Genomic DNA, 19,855 nt, shown 5'->3' on the forward strand with positions numbered 1-19,855 from the left:
TACAACTAGAAATTTTCGTTGCGTTGACGCAAACCGACGTATAAAGTGGTCCTATAATAACATTTCATGTAATCTGTCTCAATATCATAATTGACCACATTCATACTGATCTCAAAATTTTGCGGAGCACACCGTAACGAAAAAGTGGAACAATTGCTATACTCAATTTCACTTACCAATACGCCTAGTCTGCATTGTACTGACGTCAACCTGTAGAGAATGAAACCCTCAATCCCCGTCCTCAACATTCTATCGTTATCTAAACGACAGGTTCACTATTCGTAAGTCTTGAATGTGTTTAGCAACACTGCTACCGAAAGATGGTGATATGATGAGAAGGGTTTGACGTTGCATGGATGTGTAGTGTGATTTTAATGAATTATTTATTGGCAACTAATGAATCAGGAATATTTTCATAATGTCGTCAAGAGTATTGCGAAAACTACAAGGAGAACAACCTATTGGTAGTGAACTTGGTGTGGATCCTAATAGTGACACAGAAATCGATATACCCGGATCAGGTGGAGCTAGGAAAAAGCAATTTAATGTCAATCGATATGATTTGGTACGTATTAATTGTTTATTGAAGATAAAATAATGTCATGTGTTATATACGTCATAATAACATGCTTTCGGTGTCTATCATTTGATATCCGTAATAGATGACAACAGTTTTCCTTCAAAAAATTGTGTTACACAAGACTTTTTGTTGTGGTTTCAAATGTTTACATTTGTACACCGTATAAGCAGTTACATTACGCGGAGTTAAGTGAGATCATTGCTAGTAAAAGTAGACAATCACTAACTGAATATAAGTTGGCCTTTCGTGCTGTAATATTTCTTAAGAATATGAAACTACTAGCCGTATTATATTACAACCTTGATCGTTTTTTCTTTGAGATAGCTTCACGCAATGACAGAGTTGACTTAAGCTGTATATGATCTTTGGTTACCAGTTTTATCGTATTGTCCTAGTCGTGTAACATCGAGATAGAAACACTGTAAACTTTACTACTAATAACGTCAAAAGTAAAAATAAGGCAAGGTTCTAGATTACTGGTCCCTCTTTCCAGGATGCAGGTGAGTGATATAGATGATCTAGAGGAGCCGAAAAACTGTTTTGTTAGATGACCAGAAGAAAATTATGCACTTTTTCGGATCTTCCGGGTCACCTATACTACTGCCCCGCATGTCCCTAACCCCCTCTCTTCGAAAAGCAACACAATTTTACATATAATTATAGTAGAACAACCTTCGACTATTTAAACGAACCTAAAGTATTATTATTTTACAAAAGGTTAAATACTTTTTCAAAGCATAGGGGAAGGGGCAAGCCCCCCCCCCCCGACTACAATAAACATTTTTACAAACGTATGTCGCAAAACCCTCTATCCCAAAAAAACTAACATATTCTTATTTTAAAAACGTAATATATTCTCCAAAAAGGAAGTTAAAATATTCTTCAAAAATATAGGGAGCCAAGCCCCCATCTAATCCCCCAACAATAATAAAATATTCATTAAAAAAGCGGCATTTATTCCGAAGTTGGGCGTCCTCTTTCGGCACGTTTTTTCGCTGTCATCTCCTTTCCACATTTTCCGAAATTTGTTATTAGGTTCATTAATCCGTGCTCTTCACAAACTTTTAAAAGATTTTGCTCGTTATCAACGTATTGCTTCACAAATGTTAAAACTGTTAGTTCATTGCCCTTGTACATTCGCCATGTTGATAACATAAATGCTCGTTACTTTCCCACAATGCAACTGTTCGGTTACCTTGCACCAAGTAGTTCCCTCCGCTCGCCGTATAGTCCCATATTTATAACCGTTTATATATAAAAAATAAACAGATTTTTTGAGACCCTTATATATTATCAAGCACACGAACGATCAAATTATCCATATCTTTCCTGTAAATTTAAAAAATTTTGCTGAAAACGGACGCCCAACTTTGGAACTTCACCCAAAAAAGCTGTTGTTCTATAAACAAATATGGTGAAAGAACAACATGAAGTTATAACTTGTCAAAACGGTTAATATAATTCGTAATAAATAGTGTTCAAAGTAACTAAAGAAAGATCATCATCGCAAGCATGAGAAAGAAGGAGCATGTATCAGGTAAGTAAATACTTCTATTTATGAAAAATATAGGGGGACCAGTAATCTAGAACCTTCCCTTATCGAGCACACAAACGAGCAAAGTACTCATTTCTTCCCGATAAATTTTCAAAATTTTGCTAGAAACGGACGGCCAAGTTTGACTTAACCCAACTTAAACTAACCTAATAGAAATGAGCGAAATTCTATCACTCTTTCGAAAGCTATGATGGACTCCTACATTCCTCTAACAAGCTAACCCAACCTAACCGAAACTAATCTAACATAACCTGAACTAAGCAACCGAAATTGTTACTCTTTTTTAGAAAAAATACCCCTTCTGGGTTATACTTTGGGTTACCCCTTCTGCTAAACATTGTCCAAACTATTAACCAACGAACAGCACCCAAAGTGTAAAGTATAGTGTACTCAACAACAGTTTGATATTCATGAGTGCAAGGATACAGCTTGAGTTAAAATCATTGCATATACTCTTCGGACGGTAAACTTTTATACACATAACCTTAATGTTGGGAAAGATTCTAGAACACAGGTCCCCCTTCTCATTTAGCTCTAATAAAGACATTAAACAACAAGCTCTGCGGGGCTCCAACCCGCCTGCACTCGTTAACGCTCGCTCTGCAATACTATTTGAATTAAACTTTGGTACACAAAGGGACCAAGTATTACGCTTTTAGCCAAAAACTAGGCGGACGACCACCTTCGGAATAAATGCCTTTAAGTTAGTTCAGTGTAGGTTAGGTTAGATTTGGTTATGTTGTATTTAGTCTAAGTACTTGCATCTTCCATTTGTCCCGTAAATTTTGTATTTTTTACGTACTTCTGGACCTCTTCTGCCAAATATTTATCGTTTCGTTGATTGGATATTGCATTGCAAAAAGAAAGAAAAAAAAAACGCAACTAGGTAAGGTAGTATGTATATTTTTCTGTGTTTTAGGAATTCCATAGTTTATTCGGTTAAGTGCCAAACTACCGTTCAGTAGAAAGACATCAGACTAGTATGACTGATAAGAGAATTTGACGTCCGTAAGTAATTGGAGACAAGTTGCTATTGGAACAAAAATTGTGTGGGTCAAGTTCGAAGACACCATTAGAAATCATGTTTGAAAGATTAAAATTATTTCATTAATTATCTGTTCATTATTTTGCAAATAGTTGCATTTTGTAACATAATAATACTTCACTTTGTACAGGTGAAGTTAAGGATAGCCACCAAAAATAATTTTGAATAAATCCTTTTATGCTTCTAAACAGTATTTACACTGAACAACATGACAATACAACACTTGATATAAATGAAATTGAGGGGAATGTCTGCAGTGTTTATCCAAAAAGTATTACGGAATGCCTTAGAAACTTGTATTCAGTTAATGATTGTCTACTTTTACTAGCAATGGTTGCATAAGTGTTTTGTTTTCTTGAGTAACAAGGGTAACTGTTTAGTAATGGGGGACTAACACTAACGAAGACAGGAAACAACGTGCCCTGAGGTGTTCTAACCCGCTCTCACGATAATACTGTCTGAACTAATTATTATTAATCTAACCTAAACGAATGTGTATAGAATATAGCGAAAACGTCCGTTAAAAACCTGGGGTCGAAGAAAAATAGTAAACGGCAACAAAGTAGTAGTACAGAGTTAGAGCACAGGGATGGGGGCTGTTCAAGGATTACATAAGGTACATGTGCTGTCGCAGGCAACATCAGAAACTTGACTGCTGCTCTTTTGGTTTGTTTGTTTCAGTAATCACGGAATGTCTCAAAATTTGTGTAAGTTCAATGGTAAGGCCACTTTTTTTTAAGTACACGAGGAAACTTGTGTAACACATCGACTGGGACGGGCACTATGCATAACCATTTACCACACGTCATTTCATTTTTCAGTAGCCCGCCTTTATGCAAAACTATGTGTAACTTATGTTTTCCAATTCTACAGAAATGGTGAAAAATTCCGAGTCCCCATATATTTTTCCTTTTACCTAACTTTGAAATTACTGTAATTTCTCGTGGTGTCCATACAATCACTGAGATCCCTCATTTTGCTTCTGTCGTTACTTCTAGTACTTCACCTTTTATATGTACACATCGTTGGAATTCGTTGCGCAATTCTTTTCCACAATGCTTCCGTTCTTTGCATGTACTTTGTTACGCAGCAGCAGCGTTTGGTGAGTCCCTGTCCCCATTTGCGTTTATCAACCATTCGTTTGAGTGGGTTATGCCTAGCAAGAAGGATACTTCACATAAGATTTTCTTTGGAAAACAGTTGAGTAGTCGTTTGTGTGTTAGTTCGTTAGGGTAGGTAAAGTTGCATTCAGTAATGGAACGTATCCGTACGTTATTGGAAGAACTTAACAAAAAAAGAAAAACGTTACCTTGCACCTCTTACTCCAATCCTACTTAAGATTCCACGATATTTCATCCACTCTAAGATCATGGTCACATGGAATATGCGATGTAAGGAAGCTATCGCATCTTTTCAGTTACTTTATGTTGTTCGGAACCTTATGTAAATATTGAGTTTATTGACAAGAAATATGATTTCTGCAGTACTTCGAGCTCTTTTTAAACTTCAGTGCAAGGAACAGTCTATATAGCGAAAAAAAAAAAAAAAGTGATACTTTATCCTTACATCGCATATTACACGTGACTGTGGTCTCACTAAAATATCGTGAAAATGGAACCTTAAATAGCATCGGAGTAAAAGGTGCAAGGTAAGATTTACTTTTTAGAAATATGAGCCCTAGAACTTATGCCAGTGACTTTTTATTTATTTAACGGAAATTTTGTGTGAAGCGTCTTCTTTTGCTACAAAGGCAGTAGTCTTCGGAACTTTTACGGGTGTACCAAACCGGTGTTCATTTATTTAAATCTGCATAGCGTAAGCATCTTGGGTTATTATTTTTCAATGTCAGAGGTGATTGCTTAATGCGAGTTTGTCTGAGAATCAAACTATGAATAACGTTGCACGAGATAAATACAGTAGATTCATGAGCATGCGGCCTCGTTTTCTTTTATCGTAATGAAATGAGGAAGGCAAGGCGTTGCATTAGCAGCATTGCCAAATCATTGAAAGCGGGCGTCTGCTACGATCCTCCTACGTGTCGTGTGCAAAATTCATGTTGTGACGGGAAAACAGCAGATTTCTGTTCCTTGTTCATTGTTTTGTCAGTGTGTAACGGACCTCAATACGGTACGCTGGCCGCTCTTTTTGATTATAACTGTACAGTACTGTATTCGTAAATTGTTCTTGGGAACTCCTTAATGTCCATAAAGATATGAGTTCATAGAACTCCGGCCTACCCTTTCGACACATTGGGCCGGATGCTCGGAGTCTACTGTATATATGATTGGGTCGGTGTCGTAAATTCTAGCAATTCGTAATATCCAGTGCATGAAGGCGAGCTTGATTTGTGTTTGAAGTCAACAGAATGTAAGTGAACAACGCAAAATCAAACACATGATAGAGAAGTTGTCAATTTGTGGCAATAGTATATGAACTGATAATCAGAAATAGAACGCAATGACCACATAATAAGATTATTGTGGCTTAACATTCAAATTTTTGTTCGTAGAAAATTCTTCACAACTATATTTTAGGAACCGTACTGCAACATTCGTCTGGTTGTCTTTTTCTGTGCATTACGTACCTCTGTAATGTTTTGTTAAACTACCGAGTTGAAATTTGAGGATATGTGAGGGTACAGCTAAATATACGGGACAGTTTAAGTACAATGATTCAGTACATAATAAGTTATACCTTGCACTAATACAAATGTATTAAAAGTGAACTTTCATTCTTGAAGGACACTAGAGCAAGGAAACAACGCGGTTGTTGAAATATAATTACGATGAAGCCAAGATTTTACTTTGACTAGGACAGTGACTGCAATCGGTTATACGTTCAGTCACTTGCTGGAACTGTTTCTGCCTCAGTCACTTGTTGGAACTGTTTGTGCGTTTGGTACGATGTCTGTTGTAAGATGGGTTGGTGGTAGTTTACTACTGTGATGTCAGCTCTTCCTATCTACTTGTAGTCGTTGTGTGTCAGGTTTATTTGCTGGTCAATTCCGTGGAACCATGTACTTCAATTTTTGGTTTCATGCAGAGCGTAGAGTTAGGAAATGCGATATGCGTTTCATAAATTTGATGCGAAGAATTTGAATTTGTCTTTTTTAAATAAATTTGTATTAAACTGGGACATTGTTGTCGCTTTGCAGAATTGTGTGGTTTAATTAAATTAGAGAAAATTTGTAGACATGAGTTTTTTAATTTTTTTATTGATATTATTTTTATTCTTGATTTGTTTTGCATTTGTGCATTTTTTTAAATTACGAAATGTTTATGGGGGTTTGGGGGCGACAGCTCCCATATGCTTCGAATATAAGATGCAATTGTTCACATTTTACATGCTTTTCTTTTAAAAATTTTTAGCTGAGAATAAAATACCATAGTTGATGCTTATGGGTAGTTTGGATTAGGTTAGTTCAGAAACTGGGTTTCAGGTTCTTCGTAATAAATCGTCTCGTTCGAGGAACTCATTCTTATACTGCTTCGGGAATCGGGTCAGATGAATCGGTTGCAGTCACTCTCTGAGTCAAAGTAAAAACTTGCCACGACGAATTTTGTACGATTCAGCACAAGGTGTGTTTATGATTGTGGACGTTGTATACAGAAAACTTATTTTGCGAGCCTGAAGAAACACTTCTGTATCTGGATCTCTTTATTAGTGATGCAGTTGCGTAAGTTCTAAAGTGAGAATCCATTTTATTAAAGAAATGTGTATTTAGTATCAAAACATGTAGGCCTACAATAAGCGTTATTTTTAAAACGCATGAGGGAGATGACAAGGGATCATTGAAACGTAGCGTCCATTTGCCGTCACCGTTTGGGTTCTTTAGTGATTTATTATTAATTGAAACAGTGTTGCTTTCTAAACAAAACACTTCTGAGTCTTTCAATGAATTATACATCATTCTTATCCTGACTAATATTTAAAAGAGCATATGGGTGGGTCATCAGATTTTCGAGTAGAAAAGGAGTCACCTAGAGCCACTAAATTTTGTACAAATGAAATGAAATCTTTTTTAAATTTTACGTCCCATGTTTATGCCGGTTAGGCTAAAGGAGACGGTAATGGTGAGAAATGAATGAAATGGTGGAATGAGGAAAGCGGAGAATCCTCGCGCACTATATTTGTCTACCACAAAGTCCATTTGGCGCGAGCTGGGATCTAACCAGACCCCCCATGCACCAGAAGCGATTGCTGTACCGCTGAGCCTCCTAAATTTTGTACACACACAGATCTTCCTCAAATCTGAATGCGTACCAAACCGTTGTTTTTTTTCTTTCTTCGATTTTCAACTCGAGAGGGTATTCAAAGTTTCAAAATTTATTCAAAAATTACAAATAATACGTATTTATACAGTGAACCATAGTGTCGAGGCGGTAGGCATTCCAGCCGTTTTTTCCAGTGTTACAGGTTGTATACCTTTCAGATCTTTGAATTCTTCCTTATTAACCATGTCGGTCCCGGCGTCCCCCACAGGGGACATAAAATATGACAACATTATTATTGCTTACAATTTTAAAATCCGGTTAAACTTATTCCTCCCGTGTGAAAAGCGGGCATGTCACTTGGCCGAGAATCGATAAGGGTAATGTCAAAAGCATTGTTCATTCTTATATACTTCACATATTTCTTTATTTTCGAAGATTTTGCGTAAACATTATTCTTCCTGTGCAAAGCCTTGAGAGCATCTGTGTGTTATGTAAAAGTTTAACACATCGAGTGACACAGTGACATTTTCACAAAATTAGTAATGCTTTTTTTCGAGTTTTTTTTTCTCAATTCCGTACCTTTAATCACTGATAATCGCCACCGAAAAATGTCTCCAGGAGTAGATGCATGTACATAAAAGAAAGAAAGAAAAAAAAGGATAGCAATTTTGCGTATTGTCTCCTTGTGTGCGAATCGTCGGTACTTTAGGCATATTATTAGAAGTAATGGTCTCCTACAACAGTTGCATGTAGGTGATGCAGTGTAATAAAAGCAGGTTACGTCTCGTTGTGTGAATGGAGCTATGCTTAATGGGCAGCGCTGCTTCAGTCAAAATCAAATGAGACCTTTATTTATTTATTTTTTTGTATTTTTATTTATTTAAGAGTTTTGTACCGTAATCTTACCTAAAACATTTCCAATTTGGAGAAATATACTGGTACAACAAAGAACACAGTTTAAAGCTCAAACGAATATTGCAGTTATGTTGAATTTGTGTGGTTGTCATTATTCAAAAGGGCAAGAAAATTAAGATTAGAAGAAAAAGGTAAATTATCATAATATTAGTGACCAGTTAAAAAAAAATGTATAATTTCTGGCGCAGTACAAAGGAAAGACAGTAAATTGTTGTGGCGATAAGAAGAAGTTTGTGTGAAGTTTTCTGTAGTCTTACGATGGAACTGTAAGTACAATATTTTGTCTTAAATATGTCTTAGTTACGAGGGTAGCATTGTTTGTTGTTTACATGCTATGATTTGATTTTGAGTAACGCTGCGTTCTTTTAAGATAAGTGCAAGACACATTTTTGTTCCAGTCTGGTTTAATGTATAACTGTTTCTTGAGTTACAAAAGTTTCTAAGAGTTTTTCATGTTCGTTTTGGAAAGGACTGCTAAATTGTGCAAGAATTTTTATTAAGTGTATCACTAAACTTCGTATTTGTTGAACTACTTAGGACAACAATTTTTAGTGCATATAAACTACAGTACGTGATTAAGATGATTTTTTATTTTATTTTTTTTTTTTATCGTTGAATAGTTCTTTACATCAGTATTATTTCCTGGCTTGTTGCCCAAGAATAAACTATGCTTTGAAAATACGCCTCTGTGTTACATTTAACATCTTTTATTCCGAAGATGTTGGCTCAGAGTTTTGTGCATTTTTAATTTGGACTGTTCACGAGAACCGTAACTTTGTTTTTGTGTTATATATTTTTTAAACATTGATTGGATTTCCTTTTCATGTATTAGTAATTGGTGAAAAGGAAAGAAGATCTTAGTTATTAAAGAAATTGAGAAAAGTCTAGCTATTCACAATGCTGGGCAGCTAGATGACTTTTCTGTCTGCTGTTAGTTCATGTGCAAACTACATAAAAAAGTTGGATTTGTTTCAAAGCTGTCATGGCTACTCAGATAGCATACACCATAGTTTAAAATCTAAACTAACTCTAGAGTTAAATGTTAAGAAAAAAAAGTGTTAATATTGTAGTGTTCTATAAGTAGATACAATAATGTACACGGGAGTTTGTAACTCTTCACCTTTTTATTATAAAAGTGTCATATAAATTTTTGTACAAAATTTCTATTAGTTTTCCTTAAGTCTTAAATGCGCTAAATAAATGTTCTCAGTGTAAGATAGGAATAATTCCTTTCGGCACACGATGCTGTCTTGGTTAAGGATATTGTCTTAGCTCATAGCAGCCTCTGACGGGATAGATTTATGCTCCGTAACCCATGGTGGTCTCAGGAGTAAGTATTAGAGATTCACACTCTGTAGCCCATGACGGCCTCGGGAGAAGGTATTAGGATATATCTCTGTAACCTATGGCGGTCTAGGAAGTAGCTATTGCAGGTGAGCGATCAGCACTGGCACTGATAACTTCTTGGTTCAGTCGTTCCCTTTTATAGCTGTCCCTTTGGAGAGAGAACCTGTGGAGGGGTTATCGGATTTTTTCGTGTTCTTTTCGTTTCTTCCTAAGAGTACAGTTTCCTTCCGTCGTCTGCCACTGTATTTATAATCGTAAAAACACTTGTTTATAGTGAAAATATGTGGCTTGTAGTGTGTGAGGCTGTATGGATCATTGCGATGTATACGATTTAATATAGACCGTCAAATTTGGAGTTTGGACTTACTGGTATTTTCACAAAATAATTTTGATGAAGGTTAGCTTGAAAATTCATGAAAGGTGGCTTTTTTCAGCAATTGGGAAACTGTTACTAGTGTGCATATTCAGTAATAGAAGTTACTGCTTTTTACATTGTTGGGTAAGTTTTATTTATCCTTGACTCTGGTTCCAACAGACACATCTGCAACAATCAACAGCTTCTTTATTCAAGTTCTGAGTAAACGTGGAATTTCTTTACGTCCTTTTGTATGTCTTCCTTGCTGGAACATCACATTATGACGTAACTATCTCTAATTATCTTGTTGTGCGTGAAGAGAACGTATCATTTGACATGTAAACATCCATTAATACGTTGTCGTCATCTTTTAGAAACTGGCGTCAAGTCTTAGCATACTATGATTCTGCTAAATTTTTTATATCTCTTGACCATTTTACTAAATGTTGTTTCCGCGGTGTTTTTGGTGCAAAATTACGTATGTCTATAATTTGCCATTGTTTCTGAATTAACTTGTGTATTCCCTTGATTCTTTAAATTAAATTTTGGACTCTTTATTGAGATGAAGTAAAATCTGAATACAGTTCTTACCACTGTAGAATATGACTTGGGTAAAATTTATACGTCTTTCTTGAAATGCTTAGTAATACAAATGTTTGAAGAACTCTGATAGCTGCCGGATTATTAGCTTGGCGTCACTTGTTCTTTAATCCTAGTGTCTATATTTCTGTTCGTCATGCCAACACATGTTTGAGCACAGTCACATCGAACTTCGTTTACACTAGAATTCACGTTATTATCTATATAGTGTTCTTTACATTTTTTTAAAAGGATATTTGACGTTTTGAACATTCGTGACATGTTACACATTCATGTGCTTTTATTTTTAAAATTTGTAATTGATTTGATGATATATTTCATACCAACTTAACGTTGAATTTCCCATCTTTCCAATAAAAAAGAAGTATAGCGATATCTTCATTATGAAGGCCGCTACACTCAAAGAAAGTCAGAAAAGGAAGTCATCATGTTACGTACGTCACTTTGCTTTCACCCAGAAATATATTTTCGCGACAAAAATACCATAGAAATAGCATCCAGTAAAAAAAAAGGAAAAATAAAATAAGAAGTACATTGAAATAGTTGCAAAATCATATGACAACGTTGATGTGCTTAGTGTTTTGTTATACAACCAATTGCTTTTTTTTTTTTTTTTTTTTTTTTTTTTACTTTTAGTAGGGTTAGTGTTCTCTTTACATGTATTATGTTCCCTTAACCCGTGTGTACTACCGTAGGATCCTTTTTGGGACCCCAGATATATTTAATGCAGTTTATCTCTTAATTGTACGCAAGTATCTGTAAGTCAGTTCTTGTATTTTCTTTCCATCGTATGTTTAATATATTGAACATAAAATATCGTTTCCTGTTGCTTTACTTTTATGTAAGAAAAAAATATGATTACCACTGGAGTCGTAAAAGGATCCCAAGAAAATACCCTTGTAAATAATCAATTATTATTATTATTATTATTATTATTATTATTATTATTATTATTATTATTATTATTATTATTGTTTCTTCTTACTAAACGAGTAAAATCAGTAATTTACATGATGCTCAATAGATGTCAGAAACTACTAATATATTATTCTCGGAAATTACTTCATTATTGACGTAATAAAGTAAGTTGCGTATGTAGCAAAAATAAAGTTTTCTTACATTATGCTACACTGTGACTTTGTCTCTTTCTTCCTAAGATCACTATTTAAAGCAATAGATAAGTGGAAAGCTGCTTACGTTTTTGAGCAGCTTGCAAATAACAAAGTCTTTAGTTTCAGAGGGCTAAAGCCCGTTACTTTAAGCAACAGTACCAAGAAGATGACATGACTATTTTGGGTTGTTGTTGCGCCTGTTACCTAGTGACGAGGTCATCAAGTATTTCTTTCCTATTTTGGATGACGATGATGTCAATCATGTGGATGAAGACAGTCTGAGTTGGAGTGCAATGCAATAAAGCATTGTTTTAAAATATATCTGTATACAATTTCTGTACGAGACAGAAATAATTACTTATTTTTATTTGGGATCTCTAAGGAACCCCGCGGTATTTCCTATGCTGTATTTTTCACGGTAATACACAAGGGTTAATCTTCCATACTTTATCATTACATTGACGCGTAATGTTTAAATATTTCGCCATAATACTTACTTTGAATACACGTTTTCTATTAACTTTCGGTGTGTTTATACATTGGAACTACTTTGCCTCCATTCATGTTTCTGATTATGCCAGTAAAATGCAATCACAAACAACTTTTCATATCAACAATTTTTCATTTACATTATCTTAAGCACATTTTTATACAGTATATTTTTGAGTCATTTGTCACAAGAACTCTATAGTACTTGCTGTTTTGTTGTTAATAGTTGAATCAGCAGTCACTGAGTGAGTCTGAGGTGAAAGAGGATGACGACCATGAGACGGAAGCTGCCAATGCTGGCGATGAAATTGGTGATGGAAGAGACTCGACACGACGAAAGAAGAAGAAGAAGAAAAAGAAGGCCACTAAATCTTCAAATAACAAACGGAGCAGTGAAGATAATTTTGAGGTAAAATAGTCGTTAGCAGAGCTTATGGTTTCGTATCGTTTTAGTGACTTTTGTTGTCTTGAATTATGTACTCTTGTAGAAAAAAAAAAATCGTTCCAGTTTGTATAGGACAGTTGCCTAGAAATTATTATTTTAAATGAAGTATCAACATTAGTTCCTGTTTCGTTTGGAGACACACACGTCAATGCTGTTTTCCTTGACTGCCAGATCGTTCATAAACACAGCAACTGTCTTCATTAGCCTTTTCCACTTGAGATTCAAAGTTGAAATGGCAAAAGGGATAACTGCTGGAGCTTTAGAGGCATAGGCAGGGAGTAAAACAATAGTTATGTGATCTTGCTTTCCTTGAGTGTTTATCCGAAGGAAGATTCTGACCCGTTTTCTTAACGCAGTTGATGAAGCCGCGAAGTCAGTAAACCAGAGGCTACTTTCTTTCCTGTCTGGTTTAGAAAGGATTGTGGAAAATTAGAATTAGAGAATGACGGTTAGTAACATCATGTATACAAGAACCATATAAATAATTATTGCTTCTTTACACAAATATTAACTCGTAAAATGTATTATGTGAAGGAATGTTTCTCCGACATAAAGCACTCTGACCTTTTATAATGTCTAGAAGCCTGATCATTGACAGACGTAGTTCGATTGAATGAGGAAAAGTGCCTCACTGGTGCATGGGGTCGTTAGTTTGATCCCAGCTCGCGCCAAGTGTATCTTGTGGTGGACAAACACCTTCTGCGTGGGTTTTCTCGATGTTCTCCCGTTCCACTTTCTTCATTACACCATTTCATTCATTTTTCATTTCTCATCATCGTCTCCTTTAGCTTAGCCGGCATAGACGTGGGACGTAAAACTTAAAGGTTGCATTTCATTTTCTAAAAGAGGAAAAAAAAGTTCCAGACAAGGACAAAGAAACATGAAAGAAAGATGGCAAATGTAGAAGCAATAGCAGACAGAACAAGAATCAGAGGTACTTTTCATAAGAAGAAATTTGAAGGTGCAATCTAGGTGATGGCAGTAATATTAAATTTACATCTGTATTGTTATTCATTTTAACTGTAACTTTTCTTCATTGTCAATTTTTTCGTTTGTTTGTTTGTTTCAGTTATTGCTATCAAAGGTAAGGTTTGAGAGTAAATAAAAGCGAGAATATATACAAACCATCCAGAGTTATAAATGTATTAAGTGAAATTAAAACGGTACTTATCAATCCGCTTGTTAATTTTTTTAACAACGTATTTCAGCCTCACTTGGAGGTCATCCTCAAATCCAAATATCAGTAGTTACAAAAAAGTAGTCTTTATTCTTTTTACGTATTTTTAAACATAGTAGGTAAACTAATCGAAATTTCCGCCCATTTGTAATTTCATATATAATCCTGTTAGAGCTGGTTGATAATATATAGAAATTCTGCACTAAAATGTTTCTAGAGGTGTTTTGATTAGTTAAACTACACAAAAATCTTACACATTACCATATCTTTCAACATTACATCGATTATGTAATGTTGACGGATATAGTAATGTGCAGTGACATATATGTATATATATATATATATATATATATATATATATATATATATATATATATATATATCGGGTGTTCTAGAAAATGACGCCCACGGACAACACAGCACTATTTTTCAGGTCAAAATAAAGTGAAAATACTATATATATAATGATATATCCTCCGGAGTCTCCTTCAGCCGCTGTGGGAATCAAAATTTCACTACATGGCAACTTTGCATATTAACTTAGAATTATTTCTATTGCTTTACGAATCCATCAGGCAGTTACATCGATTGTTACGGAAATAAGTGGTGCTAGTGTCAACGTATATTGGCTTTAATTGCCATCTGGAAAGAATCGATATGACTGATAGATTGGTATATCTTCTCTGTAGTTCTTATCTTCGACGTTGGTACATAGTGCAATTTGCGTTTTCATATAAGGAAACGTAAGGTATATAATTATACATACACTTCACTTCTTTTTTTGACTTGTAGAATAATGCTCTGTAGTCTATGGGTGCCATTTTTAGAACTCCTGATATATATATATATATATATATATATATATATATATATATATATATATACCGGTACTTATTTCTAAATTTATTTTTTTATTATTTATTTATTTATCTTTAATTTTTCAGTTCATTTTTCTAGTATGCGTATTTTTCTCGTTTATTATTCATTGATTCTCCATGTCAGTTCTTTATTTTTTTTTTTAAAAAAAAATTCTTTTTCTCTTACGTCTTCCCTCACTATCTGACGAAAGATTTCAGCGAAAGTATTACAGTGTAAGAGTACAGATTGCGAACAGTGGTAAGAGTTGCAATAGTGAACAAAAGAAAAAGCTTCATAATCACCACAATGATTGTGAAAAACTAAGGAATATTTTCGAGGATCAAGTCCTCAGTATCAGCTTGGGGTGAAATAATAAAAGGAAATTCGAAGCAACTACACGTCTCTGAACACTATTCAGATATTATTGTAGTGTTCTGTGACGTGCAGTTGTATAGTTGCTTCGAAATACGTTTATTTCCTCACCTTTTCCACATTCTTTTAAAACAGTTTTTAAAAAAACCTTTTCGAGGCTTATATAAGCTGATGGTGAGGACCGTCATTCTGGAAAATATTCCTTAAGTTTTCACAACTATTGCGGTGACTATTAAGTTCTTTCTTTTGCTTACTATTGTAGATGCCAAGTTATTAACATAATTTCAACTAAATATAAAAATCTCCATTAGTGGCTCTGCGTACGGTACTCGCTAACGCTCTCGCCTTCGATGCGAGAGGTCTTAGGTTCGATTCCCGTTGGGGACATTCAGTCGAAAAAGTGTAAAAAGCTTTTTCAGGCCAGCCATCCTGAATGGGGTTTTCCTGGGTGTACCTTATTCACATCAAGCAAATGTCAGGGTGGTACCTAACTTATAGGTCCCAGGCCGCTTCCTTCTTCCCCCAATCCTTCCTTCCCTTTCCCCGGATAGTGTGCTCGCCGAGGGACGTCGTCTCTCATACGTGACGGGCTAACATGACCATAGATACCGAAAGCCCAGAAATCTACATCCTAAAAAATCTCCATGAGATATGGCAAATAATTTTTTGTTAGAGAATGATAGTTTGTAGTCATTAATTCGCTAAAAGCATTTGCATACAGGTTGTTTTAAGTGAAGCATACATTTTCAGGGTGATGAAATTGATCGAAGCGTAAAGGAAGTGACTAAATTTATCGGCGAACACCCCAAAATGGCCAAAGAGTTGGCTAGAAGATCAGAAGAAGCTCAAAGTGACTTAGGTGCCACTTCCAGAAAGGGTATTCTGAGCGTGGAACATAAGCATCTTAACCCAAACAACGAAGTAAAAAGGATATTTGGCTCAAAAGTCGTACAGGCTGAACAGAGGTAATACTTGTTTCTTATATTTCTGTTACAAGAGTGAGTTTTTTGGTGTATTGAACACATTTTAACCTGAAGGTAGAAATATATAGCGTGTTTCGTTCTTATGTTAAGCTTATACGGTCAGTTGAAAGGGATGTTAACATTATCGTCTCCATTACCCAAAATAACATAAACTCAGCCGGATGATAATCTACAGATTTAATTTCAAGCTCATAATTCGTAATAGGAGATTGTTTTAAATTTATCGATTTTCTTCTTTTTTTATCCCTAAAATACTCACTTTTATTTACAGTAAACAGCAGATTACATGTTAGCAACCACGGTTCTTTTGTATTTCAGGATATTGTCCGACGGTAGGGAGGCACACTTAACAATATTATCATTGATGGCTCACTTTTAATTTCAGTTTCGGATTACTTGTACAGTACAGCTTCGTTTATTCGGCCTAACTGGGACCAAAGGCTATCCGGTTAATACTGGTAATAAGCAAAACAGATTCTTAAATAAGCAGGCTTGCTGTTTATTACGGTAACTTGTAACATGATTTCTTAACAAAGAATTGATCCACTGTCTTCTGTTTCCAACTCGTGTGGCATTTGAAAAATGAAATTAAATGAAATCTTTAAGTTTTACGTCCGACGGTTATGCCGGTTAGGCTAAAGGAGACAGTGAAGATGAGAAATGAAGGAAATGGTGGAATGAAGAAAGTGGGAGGAAGGGAGAAACCCGAGAAAACCCACGAGCACGGTGTTCGTCCACCACAAAGTCCACACGGCGCGAGCTGGGATCGAACCAGGACGCCAACCACCGGAGGTGAACGCTCTACCACTGAGCCACCGCGCCCCCCGTGTTGCATTTGAATGAAGCACGGTGACGCAAACACTTTATCATTAATAATTCAGCTGGAATGGTGTCGAGCTGATGCTTCAAGTACACCATGATGTCTGTCAGCTCGTGTGCAGCATCATGTGTCGTCCGCTGTTGCGGTGTGATCGCACTCTCCTCGTCCACGTCATCTTTCCTTACTGTCTACTATAGATGTGCGTAAAAACTCCCTGAAGTGACACTAGTGAAGCTAACTGAACAAAAAGCATTTTATATACGGTATTACCATAATTTATTGTACAATCTATGCAGGAATTGTACATTTAATCAAAATAAAAAGTGGATGTTTAGCGTACTTCTTAGTAACTTCTACAAGCTTTATACCAATTGTTCTATGTACTTTATTATTATACTCATTAAACAATTCTTCTAATATATCTATCCATTTATAGATTCCTTGTGTACTAAATTTTTACCACTAGATTTTTAATGAATTTTTCAAGTTCGTTGAAAATTATTTAGTTTAATGAAACATAAAATCGGAAAGACAATGTTAAGATCATTTTTAATAAAATACACAGAAACTGTCAAACTGTTTGAATTTTTCGCACTCAATTTTTATACTTTTTGTGTCTTTTTTTTTTTTTTTTTTTTTTTATCTATCTATATTATATTATGTTAAAACCAACAACTCTTAATATAGATCAACTTTCATCTAACACAATCTAGCTACATTATTGTTATTACGTTTTGTTTTCTGCATTCAGACAGGAACAAAAAATAACCATCTGCGTGTTACTAATATACTGCAATTTTCAGTTCATAATTTTTGTGTGTATTTCTGTTTCTTTAATTGAATTTTAAAATTTGTTATAATTTATAGTTAGGTGCAAATTATTTTAAATAGTTTCTTTCTGTAAGAAGTTCAATAATATAAATAAATACGATTTTTTGCTAATTTATCTAATTATATTTTGTGAAATATACGAAAAGAACACCGTTGTGTAGTCTAATTGTTTCCTAAAAAAATACACTGGGTCACGTAAAAAAGTGTATTCTAAAAAATTAAAAGGCAAAAAAGTATTCTTGATTGTTGTTGTTTATTGAGTGTATGAAACACATTATAATAATAATTAAAAATTCGCCTCTAGGGAAATTAGGGAGTATTGACAAAATTATAAAGTAAACAAGGAAAGTAACAACTCCATAAATTTTTTGGAGACATGTAAGAAATTCAAGAAGTTTCAATCCAAGGTGTATATATGTAACCTTTGGCGAGTAATGGATTCGTAAAAGGAACTTCAGAACGCTTTTGCCAGACCAAGGCCAACATATGGATATATTGAAAGAAATATATTTGAAATTTATTATATAAGAAGAAAAAAATACGTTATTGAACACTGAAAAAGGAAAGCTTGACAAGGACTGGGCTACAACCATTAATAAAATTTAAGACAGTAAATACTTTGTTATACATGCAAAAAATTACATATTAAGATTTAAACTTGTACATTAATTGGCAACATTATTTAATTTGACAACATTGTAGATACAGGGATTTAAATATCCATTCTTTGGAAGACACAAGTATATGCACCGTAGAAAATTATAGGAAAATTTTATATATGCAGGGCGTTAGTATATTTTGGGAACAGATTGCTCACATCAAAATAAGAAAAAAAAAAAGTTCATTGAGACCTGTGCTCAAAAGTGGATAGTTTTGTAATTACAGCGTGTCGAAAATAAGAAAGAAATGAACTTTAAAAGTTCACAGCTCCATTACTATGAGATCTATCGTAGTCAGGTCAAGACATCACTGAGGAACTACAGTAGTATGTGAACTATCCAAATATCCACGTTTAAGAATGTTCCAGTACTTGCACACCAATTTTTAGAGAGAGAGAGATCGAGAGTGGTCAAGTGCTGCCAAAAAGCCTTTCTAAAGATGATAGTGCAGGTACTGAAGGTTCTAAAAGTTGGATATTTCACATACTAGTACCTCAGTAATATCTTGACCCGACTACACTCAGTCCTATAGTAGTGGAACTATGGACTTTTAAAGTTCATTTTTTCACGTTTTCGGCATCCTATAATTACGAAATTATGTACTTCGGACTACAGGTCCATATGAAGTTTTTTTTTTTTCTTATTTTGATGTGAAGAGTTTATTCCCAAAAAATTGTGATAATTTTTGTAACACCCTGTATAGATCACTGTTACAAAAACTATGCGAAGTCATGCATAGAAGAAAGTCTTAAGCCTAAGTCCTGACGAATGGTGTCCATAGGGAGCACATGAAATATAGGCTAAAACGCATGAAAGTAACATTATTCAGGTGATTTTATACTTACTATTAGCAAAAACGTAGTTTAATAATCTTATTAAAGCACTACAGTGGTATAATTTGAACTTTTAAATTTTTATTTAAAAAATTATATATTTCTCTCGCGGCGTGATAGCTAAAACTAGGACATGTAATAAACATTTAGTTGTATGTTTTTTAAAATTTTTCGTATATTAACTTGTGCTTACTACAGGGTGGCCACAAATTCCTGTTACCCCTGAAAATAAGTAGCATAAACCACTAAACGTACGTAAATAACTACATGTAAAGAATTGAATGACATGAACAACAATGCTTTCGAGAAGTTTTATTGAAATAGGAAACATTGATTGTCCGAAGGATCAGTCTATCGACTGTCATTCTCATGACAAAGGATAACACACCACCAGCTTCTGTGCGATATTTTGCGGAGCATTGCATATGTAACTTGAGTGAAAGTTTGTTTCACAGCTTCTGTCAGTTCGGCAGTGTTATCGTAACAGTTTTGTGCAACGATACTCTTTATGAACCACCATAGCACATTACCATATGTGGTGATGTCTGTGCTTCGTGGTAGCCAGGCAGGTATCAGCCATCCTTCACACAATCTGAAACAATGGAAGAGCTTACATTAGCATTTATAAAGGGGTAACGGGAAAACTTACAACATTAGCATTTCTC

The 19,855-nt window shown here is 34.8% G+C and overlaps 1 protein-coding gene across 2 annotated transcripts in view; it reads left to right on the top strand.

Annotated features, from left to right (window-relative positions):
- Nucleotides 1–274: 274 nt before the first annotated feature.
- The window catches only part of Nulp1 (Nuclear localized protein 1), an 82,685-nt gene continuing 63,104 nt past the window's right edge, over nucleotides 275–19,855 (top strand). Inside the window, exons 1-3 of one of the 2 annotated variants that reach the window (XM_081744315.1) lie at nucleotides 275–565; nucleotides 12,439–12,621; nucleotides 15,815–16,029. In XM_081744315.1, the coding sequence (XP_081600441.1) occupies nucleotides 419–565; nucleotides 12,439–12,621; nucleotides 15,815–16,029 (545 nt within the window). In that variant the 5' untranslated portion in view covers nucleotides 275–418. The remainder of the gene's footprint in view (nucleotides 566–12,438; nucleotides 12,622–15,814; nucleotides 16,030–19,855) is intronic. The other variant, XM_081744314.1, reaches the window with a different exon arrangement.

The sequence above is a fragment of the Thermobia domestica genome, chromosome 17 (assembly GCF_964235325.1).
Source record: "Thermobia domestica chromosome 17, izTheDome1.hap1.1, whole genome shotgun sequence".
Lineage (NCBI taxonomy): Eukaryota > Metazoa > Arthropoda > Insecta > Zygentoma > Lepismatidae > Thermobia > Thermobia domestica.